Source organism: Lipophrys pholis (assembly GCF_963383615.2).
Source record: "Lipophrys pholis genome assembly, chromosome: 4".
NCBI lineage: Eukaryota > Metazoa > Chordata > Actinopteri > Blenniiformes > Blenniidae > Lipophrys > Lipophrys pholis.
Genome location: NC_137637.1, coordinates 12,391,646 through 12,412,837, shown reverse-complemented (window position 1 = coordinate 12,412,837; position 21,192 = coordinate 12,391,646). Strand labels below are relative to the sequence as shown.

The following is a 21,192-nucleotide window of genomic DNA, read 5'->3' as shown; positions in this document are numbered from 1 at the left end:
CGATTATTCTCGGTTTTGTTCACGCTTATTATTCTCTGCACACGTCTGTGTGGTTTCATTACAAAAATAAGCGACAGCGCCCTCCCGTGGCCGGGCATACTAACTACATTGTTGTCGGTGTGTCCGTTGCTGCAGTGTAAACGCAACTTTATTTAATGGACGAGGTGTTGCCTCAAACGTTGCCATGTAAACAGGGTAAATCCAGCCCGTCTTTGCAGGAGTTCTGTCTGCAGTGTGCTGCATGAAGGGAGGCTACACACGAGTTCACTGTTTATGCATCGGCTGGAGTAGCTTCTCCTGATGTCTGGCTGCAGCTGCTGTGAGACAGAGGGAGACAGCTGGATCCACCGACACCCCCGGGTGTGAGACCTCCCCTGAGCCAGGAGCAAGTAAAGCTGCTCAACCGCGGTCGTCTTTAAGAGGCCAGCGGAGGCTCTTGAGGGGGTGGCGAGGTAAAGGGAAAGGAGGTGAAGGGTTATTGCAGACTGTATGTGGATGGTGAATTGCAGCTTCTCCAGCTGGATTGCCTGCAGGGAGGGTTTGGTGCTTTAAACACCAGCCCGTCATTCACAGGGGGAGGCTGCAGCACGGAGAGAGGGTGTGACTGCTTTTAAAGACTGGTTTGGTCACTTTACAGCTTGAGAATACAAAAAAAAAATAAATGACAGAGCAGCAAGTTGGTGAGGAAACACGGCTTGGTGATAAGTGCTCTGCAGAAAGGTTTCAGATCAGATTATTTATTCACACTTCATCTCTACTGATTGCAGCACTGCGTTCAATCTTAGAAAAAAAACAACTATTGCAGCCGGCACCCGACAGTTATCTCTCTAATTAAAATCCTCGAACGTGGCCCAGATAAGCCAAAGCAGCTAAATGTGGAGGACGCTTTGTGTTCCACTTGACCACCATGACAAAGCCAGATCCTCACTCATAAAATGGAAATGAGGCTTTAAGCGATGTAGCTGTTTTCCTCTGTACTCGCCACAAACTGCATTTCCTTAATTGAAATGGCTCAACAGACGTGCGTTTTCCTAATCCTGCAGACTTTATCCGCTGTCGCCCTGAACAGAAGAGGCGTTAAACTCACTCAAAGGCTGATTTTTCTTTTAATTCAAACAAATGCAATTGTACAAATTACTAAGAACCAGCTTAACAATAATTGTTTACTATATATTACATGCTTTTCAAATACATAAAAAAATGCTCTTAAAAAAAAAAAAGGAACAAAACCAGAGTATTTACAATACCAACATTTACACAACAGCTTGGATCTCTAGAGAGAAATTAGGAGCACCGGTCCATGATTTCCAGCATGGATGAAATAACTGTTCAAATAAAATAACAAATTTTCTAAAGTGGCAGTATTATCAAAACCAGGTGACTTCGGCTAATGCTCACTCGGTTCAACAGGTTTGGCTCGATTATATTGTAAGTACTGACAGTGAGCTGAACACTTTGTAAACAGAGTGGTAGTCCGAAGCAATGCTGTGATGAAACGCAGGAAGTCTTTTAGAACTCGTTCCTCATGAGTTCAAACCTTCATTTCAATAACGTCCATGTTAAATCCTTCATCCAGGGTTCAATCGTGTTTTCTTTAGTGTTTGTTCATTGCCGCTCGGTGTCCTCTCACAGAGTTCTGGAGCTGAAACTCTAAACACAGAAACACTGCAGAGGTTGTGTCCATGTTCCTTTTGGCTGCACGGCTCAGTCCACAGCAGGACCCAGAAACACTCGCCATCCCAACACGTAAAGTGACACATCGACACGGTGATGCGTGTCAGTTTGGCAGCCGTGTACAAGAGAACCAACAATGAAAATACTTAATCTGCTTCCCACGCTGCAACCCACTGAATCTCCTTCATGCTTTGGGTTCCCTTTTCACAAGAACAGGTAAGTGCAGTCTAAGGCACAATGACGACATGTCGAGGTGAGGATGGCAGGCAGCTAAACTATTGTTCCTGGTTTGGAGTCTTCGTGCCAGTAGATCTGATCTTCTGGCTCCATGGCACTGTGCATTTGGTGGTTGATGTGTGAGTCCATTTGGCTGACATCTATGTAGGATCTGGAATAAACACACAAGATTTGACACATGTTAGGTCACAAACTGCAGGTGGACACTGACTGGCTGACCACAGTTCAGAATGAATTAACCCTGGGCTGCGGTGTCGACATCAGGAGCCAAACTGGAAGTCGACATATCAAAGAAAACCCAGGGCCAAACATTCTCCCACCAAAACAGCAACAGATGCGCGCGCACACAGACACACACATTATGCACACACAGAAGCTTCAAATGCAACAAACATTCAGAGGTCACATGTTCCCTTTGCCACACAAGTGCTTTCCCACCACCACACGACACCCCGAGAATCATCCAAAACCCCCAAAGAGTGAAATGATTTCAGACTTTTCCAGTAGTCACATCACCATCACCATGATGACCACGAGGTAGTTTTGTTATTTTACACTCTCGTCTCTCACCCTTTCTTCTGCGCTGTGACTGATTAGAGCGAAAGGACTTAATTTTCCTGGTCAGTAGCATAGGCCACAGCACCACCCCTCTCTAAAGGCCCCGCAGGGCACGCCATCCTATCACAGCTTCGCCTCTCAAACTCTGGGGGGCATCTGTGCATGAGAGGAGGGGGCAAAAGTCAGGAGTAAATGGAAGCACGTGGGCAAGGAGCCTCTGCGTGGGCCATGAGAGCAGGACAAAATAAACAAACAAACAAAAACTGCAGGCACAGAGCAGAGAAATGTGACCACTGCATGATGCCAGCTGCAAACAGGAAGTAAAGCAGGCATGTTTGTATTTGAAGAAGCCATGCAGTCACCTCGTCATACCTGACAATCAAATATATCAAACAGCTCAAAAAATGCAAAAAGTTCACTTCAGAAAAACATCAACAAGCAGACTATGAGCTCACGCCGCAGACACACGATGCACAGGCTCCGGCTGCGGATGTTTACTTACTATGAGCTACCTTTAGCAAAAGACACCTTACTGAGCCTGAGCCCTCTGGAGGATTGTGGCTGCGCAGGGCTGGAGGCCACCTGCCTGAGCCGACAGCCCGGGGAGGAGGAGGAGGAGGGCGGGGAGGATGCGGAGGGGGCAGAACTAGCGGGTAAGAAGGCACAGCGCCTCTGGACATCGGGGCTGTGCCAGGAGCCCTTAAAAAGCTGCGAGGTGCCATATCTAAAAGAAAGCAGGGCCCGGTGGACAGTTAAAGGAGCTCTGAGGAAGAAACGACGGCTGGCAGCACAGATCATGTAATCCTGGTGCTGAACCAGGCTGTCATATCAAATATCTCTGAGTCTGTGGTTTCAAAATATAAAGGGGAAGCTGAGGAAAAGGAATCAGTGGCTCGAAGTTGGTATTTTTGCCTGTATAGTCTACCTCAACTAAATAGCAGCTTATATTTTCTGTAGTCTTCCATTCTGGGTAATTAAACACTAGTGCTTAGCCGTGCGGATAAGGAAGATCAGGGAGTGGCTTATTGGATGAAGAGAAGAGCTGAGGCCAAGTTTTTTTCTCACCTGTTGTGGGTGGAGTGGCTGTAGGGGGCCGTGCTGTAGGAATACGACTGTGGCGCATGCATGGGCAGGTCGTAGTCCGACATAACAGAGCTGCTCATGTGGCTGTGCCAGTTTCCACTAGACACTGACGACACTGAGGACAAAACGGGACAAATTAGTAACTGAAGAAGCAGCATGTGGAGCCAGAACATGATGAAACAATAGAGCTGCTGGAACCTGTTGAGTAGGAGGACATGTTCCTGTAGGGTGTGGGCAGCGTCTGGTAGCCCAGGTTCTGCTGGGAGCCTCTGTCGTAGTCGTAGTTGTAGGCAGGCTGTTTCTGTGCAGCGTTGCGATGGTACCAGCCTCTCAGATGTTCTGCCACCAGGGCCTTGTGGAAGCTCTTCCCCACCTGCTCGTTGCTGCGAGGCGCCGGGCGGTTCCTGGGTGGGCGCAGCGTGGCGTACGGGTTCTGTGACATCCCGTCCATCTCGTCGTGACCGTAGTGGCTGTGGTAGGCCGCTTGTGGGGAGTAGTAGGAAGAGTTGACGTTGTAGTGTCCCTCCATCTCGTTGTCGTAAACGTAGACGCCGTTGGAGTAAGGCTCCGGTTCTGTGTGAGCGGGATAGCCGGTGACGTAGTAAGCCGTGGTGGTGGGTCGAGGCCGAGGCTGGTTGGCATAGCAGCGAGCTTCTGCTTGGGCCAGGTTGGGCATGCTGCCCGTGTTGGCGTATAGGTCCTTTCTGCGGCCGCGCACTCTGCGTCTGTGGGTGTGGTTTCCGGGGGCGTTGTACTCCACACTGGACTGGCTGGTGTAGGAGGAGCCGTCGTCCAGGACCTCGGTGCTGTTGCTGCGCCGGGCGGGGGAGACGGCGAACATGGGGACGGTCGGCTGTGGCTCTGTAGCGAACTGAGACTGGGACTCCAGACTCCCACTGCGCTGGCGGAAATGTTGTGGAGCATCTTCTGATCTACAGTTTGAACAATAATTAATTCAATAGGTGGATTTTATCAGAGAATCAAAAAGAGAAACCCAGACACAGGAAGTCTCTGTGGCGTTACCTGAGCTGTGTGCTGCTGTAAGCGTTGCGGGTGAGGAGGGGTGTGGGAGGCATGCTGCGGGCGTCACGTGGCTGCCTGGAAGCTGGTCTGAACGGGCTGCCATAGCTCGATAAGGCATCACGGTGAATGTAGTGGGGCGAATCCTGGACTTGGCTGTAATTTAATCTGGAACACAGATAAGAATTATGTTTTCGGAGCATTAACCTCTTCCAGGCAAATCCTTTGAATGACAAAAATCACCAGGCTGCCATAACTCACTTGTCCTCAAAGCTGAAGGAGAAATATACCAGTGCAGGCTTGACAGCAGCACTTTAATCATGGCTTACACCTGAGTGACTGCTATTACAGAGTCCTCCTTCCTTTTCATGCTACAGCGAGCACCGACTGTTTAAAATGACTCTAAATCTGTGCGGCTCGGAGTAACACGTCACCTCCATCGCCTTGTAAACACTCCTGCTGGAGCTGCTGTTTAAGCTGATTTTCCAGCACTGCTTTCCTGTTTCCCTTTTCCTCTCAGCTTGGGGTTGTTGTCTGCCCCTTCACAGGCAGCGACATGTTTTTTTGTTTTTTTCTATCTATTTTTAAAGCTGGCGCATTTGAGCTGATAAGAGGGAGATTGTTGGAGAAGCAGGAGAAAGGCGGGAGGAGGTGACTGGCAGGAATGTAGCTCTGGCTCCACTCTACAGGTCTGTACTGGCTTCATGCTTTTGGCCTCCAGAGAAACAAACAGTCATGGCCCAGCTTCACAGAGAGTGTTTCGTTCACGTTTGCCAGTCATCTTATCATATGCCTGTGCGATACAACACAAACTCCTCCAATTTAATCCCTCTAGCTGTTTACTCAGGTGCATTTGCATGTTGTGGCATTTTATGCACATTACTACAGAGTGTGGAGCTCTGACCGCTGCCACATGTGACAATGCTGTGATTGAATAGTAGCTGCTTCAACGGCTGTAAACATATTATGCTCTTCATGACGTAGATGGTAGGTTCATACCTGCCGTCTGCATGCTGGTCATTGGCAGAGGAGCGCCGGTCTTTATTGTAGTGAATGTCCAGAGTGTCTGCGTGGTGTAACCTTGGAGAATACTGCACCGATCTGGACCGCTGCCTCAGGGAACCCTGATCATCGTCTTAGTGATGAAAGAGAGACTGAGTCAAATGATTGACAGCAAAAGAAAAGAAGAGAGCAAACACAAGCACACTGAGAAAACGCACCATCATCCAGAGTAAGGCTGTCAGACAGAGAGCTGAGGTCTGATGGGAGGGCATCATCTGGTAGGAAGAGAAAGAAATCTTTTATCCTTGGCAGCTTTCTTATGCACGCACTTTTCACTTCAGTTGTTTACGGCATCTACCTGCTAAGATCAGTGAGGCTCTCTGGGTGGGTTTCTTTCCTTTCTTCACCCTATAGGTGTTTATCTCCTTCTCAATCTCCTCCAGCTTCCTCATTGCGTCCAGGTAGTTATGTCTCCTCTTTCGCTTCACCGTCTTGCAGAGGTCGCCTTCGTTGGCAAGCTTCATGGCTGCTTCCACGATCTTTTGCTGCAAAGCGAACCTGCTCTCCAGATTCCTCAGATGTGGATCCTGCAGCGAGACACAAAACAGCCACACAGTTTATAGGGAAATTCCACCAAAACATACACAGACCTTGTCAGGGGTAGTCCACCGAGCTAAGAAAAACACACTTCAAACAACCCCAGTTCAAGTTAAAAGACATGGAAATTATGCAGAAACATTCATTTTCAGTGTGCCGGCATATTCACGTCTACATTCTCATTCATATTCATTCCTTCAGCCAAGCTGCAGATAGAAACTAACAACAACAACCACTCATATTTCACTTCATCATTGCACCATGTAAGCCTGAAAACACAAGTTAAACTCCTAATCCTCATTTCAAAATTTGAACTGATTAAAGTGACCTCGAGCCGAACAAGCACAGTGGTGCAACGAGGGTGATGTGACATGCAAACTTGCATAAGAGGCAGCAATCTATAACAACCGAATCACAACACTATCAACACTGACCTTGTCATACGGGAACAGGTCATCCAGTTTGAAGGCTGTCCCGACCCGACGTCGGATCTGAGGAGCCTTCTCGCCTGTAGCCAGCGGATACTCTTTAGGCAGTTTGCCTGTCAGCTCCTGCACACAACCAGAGAAACAAACAGCAGTCAGCCGACAATTTGAACACTAAGTACAAACAACAGAATTGAAAGAGCTACTCACGGCTTCTCTCATGCAGATCTTCTTCAGCTCTTCAAGTTTATTTGTCAGTGAATCATGAAGGTCCTTTTCTTTCTTTTTTAAGTCTGCAATCTTCTCTTTCTTCTGTTCCTCGCTGACCTCGGAGTCAGCTGAACCTGGAATAGGTACACATCTGATTAACTCCAAATTACAGCTATAAATCATCAGTCATCAATCTCATGTGGCACAGAAGTCGTTGGCTGATTAACTCTCTCTTTACCGGCTGAGATGAGACTTCCATTGCTGGCCCTTATTAGCTGATCTTTGTTCTCAATACTGGAAAGTTTCGTGATTCGCGGGGCGCAGATCTCTGTCAGGTCCATGGCGATGTCTCCTGTGCTTCTGGTTGTGGTCATCTTTGACTACAGAGGAGGAGTAAGACAGGATGGTGAGCAGGAGGAGCGAGAGGAGGGGGAGGGATTTGGGAGTGTTTCATTTTAACGATAGCGCACTGTATTGGTGGCAGCGGCATTTGCACGGCTGATACTCCCGAGCGCACTGCTCGCTCATCAATCAGCTCTATTCCTGGATGATCACTGACACACCATCTGCCTCAACAGAGACAGCGGCTGTATAACCTCATTTGACTGCAGCCACACACACTCATCCATCTCTGCCATGAGATGCACATCACAAACCAATCATACTGTATAATAACCCCGATGCTCAGCAAATATGGACTATAAACAGATCTACAACAAGCGTGTGAATCCTCCAGTTTCTTGGGAGTTAATGCACTTTTTTGTCTATTCTTATTTAAACCCAGCGGTGTGTCAGCTGACATTTTATATGACACTCTGTGGTTTAGTTTGAGATTAATGTTTCCTCTTCAGCCACAGAAATGGAACAAATGCTTCAATATATTGTGAATACTACAGGGTACGACAATATCCTGAATATACAGGGTAATAAAAATATTCATTAAACAGCAATAATGAGCTTTGTGCCTTTCTGCTCAAGCTACCCAACCCTCTGTTATTTACCTAGCCTGTTTGAGGAATGAATCAGTAGGGTCGACCAGACTAAGAGCAGAAAACCCAGATATTTACACAAGTCACGATCATGAGATGAGGATCAGGCAGTGCATCACATGATGGACAAGCACTGTGACAAGAAGCTGTGACACAGTAACCCTTTGAAAAACAACCCAGGTTCAAACTGGAAGAAGAAAACAGTGTGATGGCCTCAGTTTGTTTTACACTGTCTCCAGGCTACTCATTTCACAGCCTAATGAAAGCAGGTCAACGCTGCAGCTCCAGCTCGACTCATTTACAGTAAAGATCAACTTCACTCCTGTCCGCTCATTTTTTACAACCTTCTCTTTCAGCTACTGCAAATAGATCCAGACTGTATCTGCTAACCATGACGTCATGTTCCACACGACACAGTTAGCAAACAAACAGAGGAGCACCAACCTGTCCTGACACGAGCAAGTGGAATCAAGTAGTCCAAGGAATTAAGAAAAAAACAAAAAAACAAACACTGTGGCTCTGGTAGCAGATTTATGCAAGACGTCCCGTGTTGTGCAATGATCACAGAATGACTCAGAGATGAATCTCCCTGTCCAGTCAGTTGTCTGATATATTTATAAAAAGACCCTTTAGCATCAGCTCTGCACCTTTTAGAGCCTCAAACCAGATTATATCAAGAAAAAAGAGCTACTAGGTCACCATCTGCACACACAGACACACAATCACTAAGTGTGTCATCTGTGCAGGTTGACAGACATCATGAGAGCCCTTGTAAAGTGTCACACAGTGGAAAAATGTGTTGTTATTTGCACAGTAGTTAAACAAACCAAAGAGAATGACGAAGGAGAAGACCGACACTCACTTTGCTTTGCTTCCGGTCCAGGTAGAATTGGTGCTGACTGATGGCCATCACCCAGATGGTCTTAATCAGAGAGTGGCTGGCATACCATGTGTGAATAACCAGGCCGGCTTGTCCAAAAGTGCGTTTGGTCACTGTTCGTCTGCAGGAGATAATGAGATGCACAATCAGTACTTGTGCTGATCTGAAAAGCAAATGTGCTCCAGTTGCTGCACACATCAAAAAAATAAAAAATAAAAAAATTCTGGCTGGTAGATAAACAAGGCTTTAATTAAGCTTGAAAAGATGTGCTGAGTAAAGATTAGAAAAGAATGACTGTTGAATCTTTATGTCACAACATAGTAATGAAGGTATGAGTTTAAACTTGAAACAGTCTGTGGGTTTTAATGGAGGCTTAACATGTCAAGGTGCCATATTAAAGTCTGTGTGGACTTCTTACAACAGCATCAGAAAAAAGAGGCCTTTAAAGAGCAGGAACACACTCATTTAACAGATAGGTTAAAGCCATTAACAAGGTGTTCTGAATAGACCGCTGGCTGCAGATGCCCTTCACAGTGTCTGTGGAGGAGGAGAAGGACATCTGCAGCGAGAGCAGAAGCTAAAAGAGGAACACTTGAAACGACAAAGAGATCAGTTCAGATAAATGAAGTGGTTTGTCTCCTGACCTGTGGGGGTCGTTCACTTCCACTGCAAACTTCTTCTCGCGGAAATACAAATTCTCCAACTGCTTCCACTGAAACAACTGCAGAGAGAGAGGCGGTTCAGCAGAGAGGAGGGCGAGGAGGAGGGGGGAGACATTACACACCAGTGATTACACAGGGCAACACAGGACCATTGATCGAAACGTGGATTTACAGTACATAAAGAAAAAAGTCATTTGATACCCAGGCAGTAAAACACACAGTCACATCAGAGGAGGTATAATCTCTAAAAAAGACACAGTGGTGGGGCAGTTATTAAACATCTAGTTTTGTTTCAGCTCTGCCCCACAATATTTAAAACAGAACAGCTGAAGCTGTGAGTGGGACTCAGTAGGCCAGTCGGTCAGGTGCAAGTTGGAGTTAACACAAGAGCAATTATAATGCTGCTGCAACTGCAGGGAGCAGACCCGTGCCAGGCGGCGAGCCAGCTTCTTATTTCATTCTGCTGTGGAGCCAAACACAGTCCAAATGAAACATCTGCTCCACTCACACTGAGAGGACTGAGCAGATTTGGATACACTTTCCCATGAGCAGCACTTTACTGCTTTCATTTGGAGAGGAAACAAAGACACTTGAATGAATCTATATAAAAACGGTCACACCTGAAATCAGACTCAACACTCCAATCCACAAGAACCCACCATCCATATCACCACCATAGACCATGAGAGTGAAGAGGAAAAACTTAAACTCCAATTCTAAATGCATGGGCTAAATTCATATTCAAAGCAAACAACCCAGAGAAGTGCACACTGATGCTAAGATTTAAAAAACCCTTGGCTGTTCAGGTAGCTTGTAAACACAATAACTGGGCTTACCGTGAAGGCTTCCTGGAGTTTTTCTGTGCTTATCAAATCCCTGCTGAATTCCTCTGCGATCCTATTGAGTCCTTTGACTTTGAGTTTCCCACAGGGCTAGAGCTTCCTCGAACAATACTCTCTCTTGTCTGTTCTCAGGGAGTCAGATAGGTGTTGCAAGAGTTTCAGCTGATGTAGCCCCGCCCCTTAAACCCCCTTGGCCCAACCCCCTCATCTGACAACACTGGTACCTCACGCTGCCTTGGAGGCTTGGAGCTCTCCTGCTCAGTACACTTTCCTTTCAGTCAGACCAGATAAGCAGGTTGTACGCACTGCATCTGCTCAGCCAGTTTTTTTTTTTTTTTTTAAATACCTTTTGTGAAGACATTTCACCTCTGCTCTGCTTCCCGTCATTCACAGCCTTTAAGGGTGAAACATTCCAAAATGGAAATGGAAATGACACACACATCCACCACATCAGTGTCCCCCACCAGGAATCATGTTAGAAATACGTAACCACAGTGTAATTATTAATAGAAAAGCCCGGTGAGCACACGGCAGGGCTTCAGCTATGCAGAGAAAACTCTTACCAAACACTTTAATAAGGTTGTACTGTTTTCTAGTTAATCTGAATGATGTTTCCTTCTGCTGGTGCAGCCACCCTGACGCTACAGAGCCGCTCTGCTGATAACACAAAGGGCATTGTGCCTAATGAACAATGAGAAACTGCTGGCAAGACGCATCTAACAACCTTATCTTGCTGCAGAGGGGCTCTCACAACCTTTCACACACTTTTGTTTCTATCGTTTAGGATCATTTACATGGTAATAACAAAAAGGGTTGGCCTAGTAGACAAACTTCCACAAGCTTGTTCATTCAATTAAAGAAACTCCACACCTGTGTGGCAAAGCATGAAACTCTGACAAGGCGCTCCTCGCCACTGCTGAAATATGACAAGGATGTGACACACCTCGAGCTTTACGATCACAGAACAGCAAATCAAAGAGGAAACAGTGAGACAAAATCCTTCAGTGACTCATCAATACACTCCCCAGGATAAAACATATGAATATTCTCTTAAAATCATGAAACAGAACAGTGCAACAGTGCACAGGACTTCTGTCTTCACTGTTCATGTCTTGTTTTTTCCAAATGTGCCCTCACAGGCAGCTGGATCTGTGCCAGCAAAGCATGAAGTTTCAGAGAGCTAACACTCACAGATCGAGGACCCCCGGGGCCATGGGGCCACACAACACATACACATGAACCAAGACGTGTCAAAGGTACTGACTCACAGGCCCGTACAGGAAAAGATTTGCCCCACCCTTTAAAAAAAACGTCACAAACCAGCGGTATGGCAGCACTGTACATTTCCACAAGGTGACAAGTCATGAAAACCAATCACTAGAAGCAGATTTATCTCATTCTTGTACATTTTTTGCGAGTTGAATGAAAAAAAAAAAAAACATTTTCAAGTAGTTCCCCATAATAACGAGGCCTGTGTGTGGTCCTGTTCCATGCTGGGACAGAGCTCAAGAGACTGACAGACTGAAACCTCTCCTTTATTTCAAGAAAGATTTCAATCTTGACATGCCATCTCCTCCATTTTCACTCCTCATGTTTAACAGTGTCTCATCCTCCTTCCAAAACGTTGGCTTTTTTCCACTATATCGCTTGAGATCTTTAGGATACATCATCTGTGCTTTTGATCCACATTCACATATACACTGCTTCTATGCATAATGGGGATGACGGGGTATTCACGCCGCTGACTGTCACATCTCTGAAACTCAGCGGGGAGAGGAGGCTTTTGAGTTGCAGCCTATTCGGTGAGGAGTGATCGAACTGGCATGCATGCAGAGACGATAATGTGAGGTTAAGCTGCTGTAGCTACTTTCATTTATTTATTTATTTTTACTTTGTTTTAATTTGAACAAAGCCTAAAAACAGAAAGTTACATACAGTTCACAGAGTAGAAAAAGTTTTGGATCCTTCAGAGATTTTGATACAATAAGGGAAGAATCAGATCAGTCAGGTTCGTTTTGCAGCTCAACAGCAACACAAAATTTGAGTTTCTAAAGAAACTAACAACTTTTTCTATATTTCAATGCAATGAATAAAGTTGTCTGAAGTGAGTGTAAAGCTGTTGACCAGCAGTGTATAGAAGCTTCACTGGTGGTGATCAACTGACCTCCAGCTACAACTAATGCTGCCTCCAGACCTCAGCCCCCGCCACAGATAACTGTTTTGTATTGTTTGATCAATTGTGCTCCCTCTGAGACACACACACATAGATTACCACAGTGAATGCAGCATGCTGAGAGGGGCTGGATAGGGGGCAAGGAGGGATGGGCTGTGCTGAATACAGGGGTTGTGAACTGAGGCAGGAAGCACTATCAATATTCCCCTGATATAGGGGCGTCCTTTCAAGGCGAGAGGAAAGTGGACCCACACGTCCAATTATCAGCAGGAGCAACAAAAAAGGTCATTTAAAGCAGGCAGCATTTTTCCCACAACAGGAAACTCCTGCGAGGTTGTCATGTGACTGTCCTCTCTGTGAGTGGAGCAGCTAAAAAAACGTTCTGATGAACCTTTTGAGCACCCCAACACCAAACAAGCCACCCACCCACTCACACAGCTGGCAGAGTGCCAGAGCACAGTCCCAGAGGCAGTCCTGCCCCTTCCCACAGAGCACCATAATTATACCTCCACTAGGAGCGCTGTGCCCATTAATGCCTCGGTATTCAGTGTAACAGCACACCCTGCTATGTCAACAGGTTCCTGCCATATAACAACAGCAGCGGAAAGACTAATGAAAGAGGCTGGGGAGGAGAAACACACGAGTTGGACCTTATTTAACAAAATGGGCAGCCACATTTACACACAGAAGTTAGGGAGCACAAGGAAGAACATTTTGTACATCAGACTACAAACCACAGAGATTATCTTTAGATCAACCATAACTCTAAAATGAATATTTAAGTGAATGCTTTATTTAGATGCAAGAAATGTGGCTGTGGCGGCAGCAATTCATAATCTGCTTTTTTTAATCAAGGAGAAATCCCCACACTTTTGGTGTAGATCATTTCAACTGCTACTAATATCCCTCCTTTCTGTATTTGCTTTCACACTCACAGCCTTGACTCCATCGATCGCATACTGACACTCCAAAATATTTTCCCCATCTGTGTTCCTCTTCCTCCTGACTGGCATGGGAACCAGGGTCTTAATTACGTCTATTTACAGTCTGGATGGATCATTAACCAGCTAACAAGAAACGTGGGGATTAAAGCTGAGGTTTCATCTGGTCGCTGAAGTGTTTCTCTGGTGCTAAATACCTCACACGTCCACAAAGTTCAGAGCTGAGAGCATTCATTTGATGGCTGAAAATAAGAGTTGGTCAAATTAGTCCCTGAAGGCCTGAATCTTGAGATCTTTAACAAAGATAGGAGACACTAGAGAATGTGTTCTGAAGTAGTGCCCCTTGGTAGTCAATACTTAACTTGTCGAATGAAAACAAAGACATCTGAAGGAGATGCAGGAGCTTTAAAAGAGGCCAACTCACCTTTCGAGGTTTCAGCTTATCTTGCAAATCGTATTGGCCGATGCCTTTGTAGCTGACGCCCAACCACCAAGGCAGTCCTTGCTTGTCCTGCATAAACACACACGCACACACACACACCACCACTCATTAGAGGTAGCTTTATTGGTGGGACTTTTAAAAACCGAGGCCTGTTACCGAAACAATTACCCCATTATGTTCACAGCAATAGAAACGCAAGAAGAGATCAAATACACGAGAGGCATTAAAATCTCTGCAAGCTTGGCTGAGTCATTTTAACACTGCTGTTTGATCTCGGCAGACACCTTGATTTGATAGGTCTTGGTAGGAAAATGTAAGGGAATGTGTTCAGAAGCATAAAAGGTTGAACTGAATATGCTGCAGTAGTTTAATGCATGAAGATTTAGTATTTAAAAAAGATTGTGTTATACATTTTCTTTCCTTTCAATGAGAAAGAACACAAGCTTGTGCTCTCCTATAACTTAAAGCTGCAAGACTTTAAACACTGCTCAAGCACTCGGTAAATCAGCATTGGAGTAATGTGGTGGATTAGATACAGAAAATGAAATTAATATGTTGACATTTGCCTGTTCAAAGGTTAAGCTACTGTATGGCTCGAGGCGCTGCTCTCACCTTCACTGGGTAGTAATGGACTCCATATGTCGGCAGGGACTCCACCAAGGCCAGATACCTTCAGCGAAAGAGAAACAGGTTAAGAGGAGTCCAGCCACTTTCACTTCATCACTGTCACTCGGTGGCTGTTGCACAACAGACAGAGTCGGATTTAGGCTAGAGCAATTGAGGGGCCACAGTCATTTACAGTGATAAGCTGATCGATTGCGTTCAGGGTCGTGACTGAGAGGAGGGAAGAGTCCCATTGATCAGTTCAAGGGCACAAATCATGAGAGCATGTATGGCCCAGGGGTTGCGTGGAGTTCCAGTCCAGAGGAAAACACAGTGGACGAATGACAGCCTCCCAAGGCTCCCTGGCTGCCACGTCTGAGAGCACCTCCTCTAATTAATGACACATTCTGGCAGAGGAACAGCCACCACAGTGCAAGCATGAGGTGAAAGAAGAGCAGAGAGGCACAAGGGACACACACGTCTACCTGCAAACATGTCAAACACAACAACACAGATGTTTCGATGACTTACTTTACAATGGCTTGTCCCCTCGTCAGTCCCTTCAGCTTCTTGTAATGTTCAATCACTTTGTCCTCACTGGAAGTGGACAGATAAAACAGTTAATGAATAATCTGTCAAGTGTAACGTAGTGGAGCCACAGAGGGATTGTTGTGAGAGGGCCCTTTCTTTGACACACATTCTGCCTGCTCATGCAGAAAATACAGTCTGGCCCACTGGCCTGCTGATGGCTCTCATCTACCTCTCCTGCAAATGCAGCCCATTTACTTCCCACTGTAATCATCTCCTTTAATAGCACAGAGACACTGCAGACCCACCACAGCCCAACAGGCAGAAAGAGAAAGGGACAGACAGATGTGTGCGTGTGTTCATCCATGCACCACGAGGGCATTTGACTGATCTATTAGCTGATATATTTGCCCTCTGCCGACTAGGTGACCAGGAGAGGGGAAACGACAGAGCAGCAACAATGCAGGAATGTGGAACGAAGAGGCAGACAGAAATCGTTCCGATAGTCAGCGGCTGTCAGCACCTCCTAATGAGAAATCGTAATTAACGCGGCGCTGGCACTAATGAGTCACCTCATCAGAGACAAAGCCATCTGCCAAACACCAGACAGCTCTGTGTGCACGTTACCACACCTCAAACTGCTCCTCAGGGGGAAAATCACAGGTTCCTACAACCAGGTGTTACTGACCAGTGGGGACCTTTACCAGCTGAACTGAAAGCATACGTTACGGAGGAATGGCTGTGGTCTATCTGTTGGTTAATCCAGCTCACCCACTCACCCATGAGCCTGGTGTGCTTTGTGGTTTTCTCAGAGCACTGCAGCTCGGGGATCTTACCAGTAGTTGAGAGACGGGTGTTCCCTTAATACGCGGGTTGGCAGAACTGGAAGCTGCTTCAGGTCCGATGTGGCAGTGTCCGTGCTAAAGTAAATAAATAAATGATATAAATATTAAATCATACTGTGTATTACAACGTGTATCCAAGCATTAAAATAGTAAACGTAATCATCCACAGTAACATCTGCTGGAAGTGGTAAACTGATAGTTATCTCCCCCATAGAGCCAGGAGAAGCACAGCAAGTTAATTAAAAATGTTCCATCAGCCATCGTCGTCTAATTACAACTTCTCCTGCACACAACAATCTCGTTCACAAGTCTTCAGTATCCTGTGATGACCATGAAGTGAGCACATGAAGCATAAGAAAGGAAAACTTATAAAGTCTAAAAAGGCATGTGGAACATTTCTCCACGTGTTCATTCTTTTACCGTGTGGTTTGAATTTCTTTCTTAAGCCATGACAGCAATACCTCATGTTTGCAAACCTTTAGAAAAGGTGCGGGGTCAGGATATTGTTTTCATCTTTCTTATCTACACTATAAAGAAAAGCACTCCTGGCCCAGACTAAAGCCAGGCTTCACTCATGTCTTGCCAGAGCTAATTTACAAAAGCACATGCAGAGCTTCTAAGTCCCAATGACTCTTTAAAGGGGACATATCATGCTAAATCCACTTTTTTAGCCCTTAAATGCATTTTGGTGTATATTTAGAGTGTTTAGAAGTACAGAAAAGTTCAAAGTAGTCTCTTCAGGTGCTCCGTTGATATCTTTATATTCTGTTTTGGTCATATTTTGCGATCGGTTTCGTTTTTTCTATTCTCTATTACGTTTTTTGAACAATGACGTCACAGTATTCTCAGCGGAACTGCCAAATTAGGACATCGACGTTTCGAGCAATCCGCCATTTTTGTTTCTCGCTGCGATTTTGTAGTCCAACCGAAGTTACGAGAGGATAAGTCGAAATGTTCGGTTGTTGGATGTAGTAACCCACAAGCTTCGTTACACCGTCTCCCAGCATCAGAACCTTTTCGAAGTGCCTGGTTGAGTTTTATTTTTCACAGAAATGTACCCACATCTGTGGGTAAGGTCATTTTTGTGTGCGCGAATCACTTTAAGGACGACTGCTTCAGCAACCTCCGCCAGTATAAAGAAGGATTTGCCGAAAGACTTGGTCTGATTGAGCGGTCAGTTCCTTCTATCTATGGAGACGACGAACAGAGCACTTCGGTAAGCTGTATATAACGCTAAAAAGTGTGATGATAAGACGTCCCTGTCATTGTTTTGTTAGCATTAGCAGTTGCACCGTCTTCATATGTTAGCGCTGTGTGCTCGTTTTAGATTATAATGTAACTTCTGTGTTAAATAGTCGTTGTAATACAGGCAGTATTGTAGTAGTGGGCATGGATGGAGAAGTTAGTGTAAATATAGTAACACACCATTGCGTTACATCCATATGAAGACGTTGTTCTGAAGGTGCATCATCGTCATTTTCATCTCGCTCCGCCGGGTCCGACTCTGGCTCCAACATGTATGGCTGGATGGACAAATCTTCCGTTGTTGACATTTTGTAAATAATGTGTGAATATAAAGTTTCTGCGCCGCTAGATAATTGTATCTGTTCTATCAAACTACAAAGATGGCCGAACAGGGTGACGTTGAACCGAGTGTGACCTCTGCAACCTGGAGAGGAGGCGGGGTATGAAGTGTCTCATTTGCATTTGAAGAGACCGCCCCAAAACGAGTTGCTCTCAGAAGCGCATCAGAAAAGGGGTTGAAAAGGGGCCTGTGGAGCTATAATAATGAGGAATTCAGACCCAAGCATTGCAGTTTCGCGTTGTATAGACCACAACTGTATGATTTATATGTAAAAAGGAAGGATTTAAAAGCATGATATGTCTCCTTTAAAGTAAAAAAAAAGAAAAGAAAAGAAAAATTAAATAATGATAATCATTCAAAAAATATCAAAGAAATTTCCTGCAGGATCACTCCAGAGAAATGCGTCACTGGCACCTTCTATTGTAGGTGAACTGAAGGAGGCTGCTTCACCTTCACTGGTAAGAAAAAGGTGAACTCTATTCCTCCAGGAAGAGTTTCTTTTACTCCACAAGCTCTCACAGATGTGACTGTGTTATCTGGGCAACAAATTGTGGGGTTTGTAACTGTCAAAGGCTGAGATTGCTCTCTGAGTCACTGCAGCTTCCTGTAGCTCTACAGTATCTGCTGGATAAAAAAATGCCTCTGGTCGGTCCACTGGACATCCCAACAAAAGGCATTCACGAGGACTTGGCAGCCTCTGCCTGTGTTGAAAGGGATTGTATGGGCCGCTTCTCTTCCAAAACAATCCGCGGCCTCTCAGACAGGGCGTGAATGTAGAGGTCAGACCGTATGTAATTTAAAGTCAATATGACACCCTCAGCTCTTGTACCATTTAAGTCTATAACAAGAACCTCAATGTAATAAAATTACTCTATAGGATGATTTTTCAGTAAAAGCCATTTGACCTTAAGTTCACTCTTGGGGCATCAATTTAGCTCTTCTTCTTCAAAGAGTAATGGAATTTTGCCTTCCCTGACGTGGCAAGACAGAACCATAACGATCCAGTTATGTGATCCAGCTTACTTCACAGAACAAGGCTGAGCCACTGCAAGGGCAAAGGCTCTTGAATCACTCTTCGCTGTAGCTACCTCTTCCAGGGTTGACTGAGTTTTGCTGCCACGGCACTTAGCCGTGTGTTTGATGGCATACGCTTTATGGGGAGCCGGGCCCCGGTGTTGTCGGGGTGATCTACTCTGCAGCCACACTGCCGTGTCAGCAATCTGGAATTAATTACGACGTCTGTTATCTTCCTGCAGCGTGGGGGCCGTTCCTACACCCGGTACAACCCAGCCCAGCCCAGCATTGCCTACCCAGAGTGGGAGAGATAATACTCATGTGTCAGCTATTCCACTAGGCTGAGCCATGGTGACTTGGTGAGGAAGCACAATGAAAGGGCAGGATGCTGTGAATGAACCACTAACTACAGACTACACCTTCAAATAGAACGGAGGACAAAAACGTGTCCACAGCTGGGTGTTACAGCAAGTCACACCGCAGTCAACTTCAAAACATGAGCAGCTCATGGAAAAGAGGAAGGTCTGAAGCTCACTTCTGAAGGTGAAACCTCTTGATTGATCCTAAAACTGTAAAGTATAATTACTAGCATCAATCTGACATTGAGTGATTTCTATAATCTCGTCCACAAAGCCCCAGATAACAGTTGTAACTTGTTGCACTCTGCTGTGGGTTTATACCTGAAGGCAGTGGGAGCGACAGCAATAAAGTGTGCAATTGGCTTGTTGTGGAAGGCACAATGCAACACTGAGACTCGCAAAGGGAATTCTAACAGTACAAATACGTAATAAAATGAAATAAATGAGAGCCCTAATGGTGCATTAATTCAATGCACAGCAGGGGGTTGTCCCACACCCCCACAAAAGCGTGACTACAGTGAGTCCTCTCGACGCCAACTTGTCTGCAATTGGACAGTGGGCCCAGCTCATCCCTCTTAAGGCAGCTGGCTGGAAGAGGAGGAGGAGGGCTCCCTGACTCCTCCACAGCTAATCTTACTGCTCCAGGACCCTCTGCTGATACAGCGAGGAGGAGACAAATTTATATTGTATGCTTCATGAGGGGATTTACTGGGCCTGTTCTCTCACAGAAAAAGAAATAAAAGAGATCACTGACAAGGAGGAGACATATTGCCACAGGACAGCTGTGGCTCCAACACTAAGACAACAAAGTTTGATGTTTGGGAGGTGGGGGGGGCCTTAGTAACAGAGATCTAGAAAAACACATACTTATGACAGTTTACCCCCTTTTCAGATAGAAATCACAATCTAAAGGAGCAGAGGGAAAGTAATATCTGTGCAAATAAAGAGAAGGACAACTCGTTTTGGACAAAATCCCATCCTAACTGATTCCACCCGGTTAGTTGGCCGCTTGTCTTTTATTGTGCTTTCAGAATGTGGACAAAGTACAGCCCATCCCCACACCCACTTGAACTGAAAATTCAGACTGTAGAGTGCACACGACACAAACTTCAGGGTAACGAGACTTTAAATCAAAACACTAAGGAATAAATCTGCTCTGAAGCTGTAATAAACAGCAATTAATATTTATCAGGTCAGTCGTGCTTGCAAATAACCGAGCAGTTAATGAGCACAAGGAGGAGCAGCCAAGTCACGTTGTTTTTTTTCCTTCCCCCAATTTTTAAAAAAAAAAACATTTTTTTGCAAAAGAACAAAGGCAATGGTTTGACGAGGGGTCAAACTGCTTCTTCAGCATTGCGTATATCACCTTTCAAACAATACGCACACACTAGGCCTTACAGAGCACAAATCTTTGTGTTTGCACAAAGGACAGGGGGGCCGTTAGAGGCAGAGCATGGAGACAATACACACAGGTTCCGCTGCTTAAACCTGCTCAGTCACTCCATCAGATAGAGCAGCGTTGTCAAGCACATTGTAGTACAGGGGCCACATACAGCCCAATCCCATCTTGAGTTGGCCTGACCGGTAAAATAGTGCCGTAAAAAACTTTTAAATTCAAACTTTAAAGTGTTACACGGTGCTGAGTGCACGTGATGAGAAAGTCTATATTTCCACAAAACCAAACATTTATTCCCGAAAATGACTACACTGTCATAAAGCCATTTTTAATAGTATAAAATACAATGTCCCAAATGTCCCAAAAACTTCTCCTATAGCTGTTGCAATATGGCTGTTTTTAGAAAGCCATCCTGACAGCACAACTTTGAGGCTAAGGCTCATTTGCATTCTTGCAACAAGGTCGCTTGCTTTCACGGCAGCTCAGGTCTCAGTGTCGCATCTGCTACTCTTAAGACATTTGTCTGTGTGGGGGAAAAAAAATAAAAACAAATGTTTTCAATGAAAACTTGACTATTTCCTGGGCTGATTTGGAGCCTTTTGCAGGCCAGTTTTGGCTAATGGACCTTATGTTTAACACCCCTGAGATAGAGCCATGTTTACAAATGGTTAATGGCGGCACATATTATCAGCAGAGAGAAAAGCCCACTATTAAAACACTATCAGCATGTGAGCAGGCCATGGAGCGTTGGTACAGGCCAGTGTCAATGACCACATCGTGTACACAGTGTTCTAGTGTGTATGTGTGTGTATCAAACACAGGCTCATGTTTGTCAGGGTATGTGACACTTCCTGAGAGACGACGCAGCCACAACATGTCAATAAGAAGTGAGCATAAAGCCCTCCATGTGTTGTCAGTGTAAACACATGAGATAAGCAGTAACATGCCAACAACGTGGGTCAGGAGTATCCCTACTGTAAATTGAAAACACTTGGAGCATGTGGATGGCAGCGAGCCAGCAAAGGGGCTTCGGGTCAATGTCACGAGACTGAAAAATCATAGGAATTATTAACTCGGGGAAGTTAACGTCAGATCTGAGTGGAACATTAACAGTCATCTGAGCACAC

The 21,192-nt window shown here is 45.4% G+C and overlaps 1 protein-coding gene across 5 annotated transcripts in view; it reads right to left on the bottom strand.

The window, feature by feature from the left end:
- Window positions 1-1,088: 1,088 nt before the first annotated feature.
- The window catches only part of frmd4ba (FERM domain containing 4Ba), a 51,323-nt gene continuing 31,219 nt past the window's right edge, over window positions 1,089-21,192 (bottom strand). For 2 of the 5 annotated variants that reach the window (XM_080461586.1, XM_080461585.1), the window contains exons 8-23: window positions 15,703-15,786; window positions 14,870-14,935; window positions 14,348-14,405; window positions 13,718-13,804; window positions 9,320-9,396; window positions 8,658-8,796; window positions 7,045-7,186; window positions 6,807-6,940; window positions 6,606-6,722; window positions 5,933-6,161; window positions 5,793-5,849; window positions 5,572-5,707; window positions 4,576-4,740; window positions 3,751-4,484; window positions 3,535-3,667; window positions 1,089-2,062 (exon numbers count right to left, since the gene is read on the bottom strand). In XM_080461586.1, coding sequence (XP_080317712.1) covers window positions 1,945-2,062; window positions 3,535-3,667; window positions 3,751-4,484; window positions 4,576-4,740; window positions 5,572-5,707; window positions 5,793-5,849; window positions 5,933-6,161; window positions 6,606-6,722; window positions 6,807-6,940; window positions 7,045-7,186; window positions 8,658-8,796; window positions 9,320-9,396; window positions 13,718-13,804; window positions 14,348-14,405; window positions 14,870-14,935; window positions 15,703-15,786 — 2,476 coding nt within the window. In that variant the 3' untranslated portion in view covers window positions 1,089-1,944. Of the gene's footprint in view, window positions 2,063-2,481; window positions 2,626-2,981; window positions 3,194-3,534; window positions 3,668-3,750; window positions 4,485-4,575; window positions 4,741-5,571; window positions 5,708-5,792; window positions 5,850-5,932; window positions 6,162-6,605; window positions 6,723-6,806; window positions 6,941-7,044; window positions 7,187-8,657; window positions 8,797-9,319; window positions 9,397-13,717; window positions 13,805-14,347; window positions 14,406-14,869; window positions 14,936-15,702; window positions 15,787-17,136; window positions 17,397-21,192 lie in introns of those variants that run through there. The other 3 variants (XM_080461588.1, XM_080461587.1, XM_080461584.1) reach the window with 3 other exon arrangements.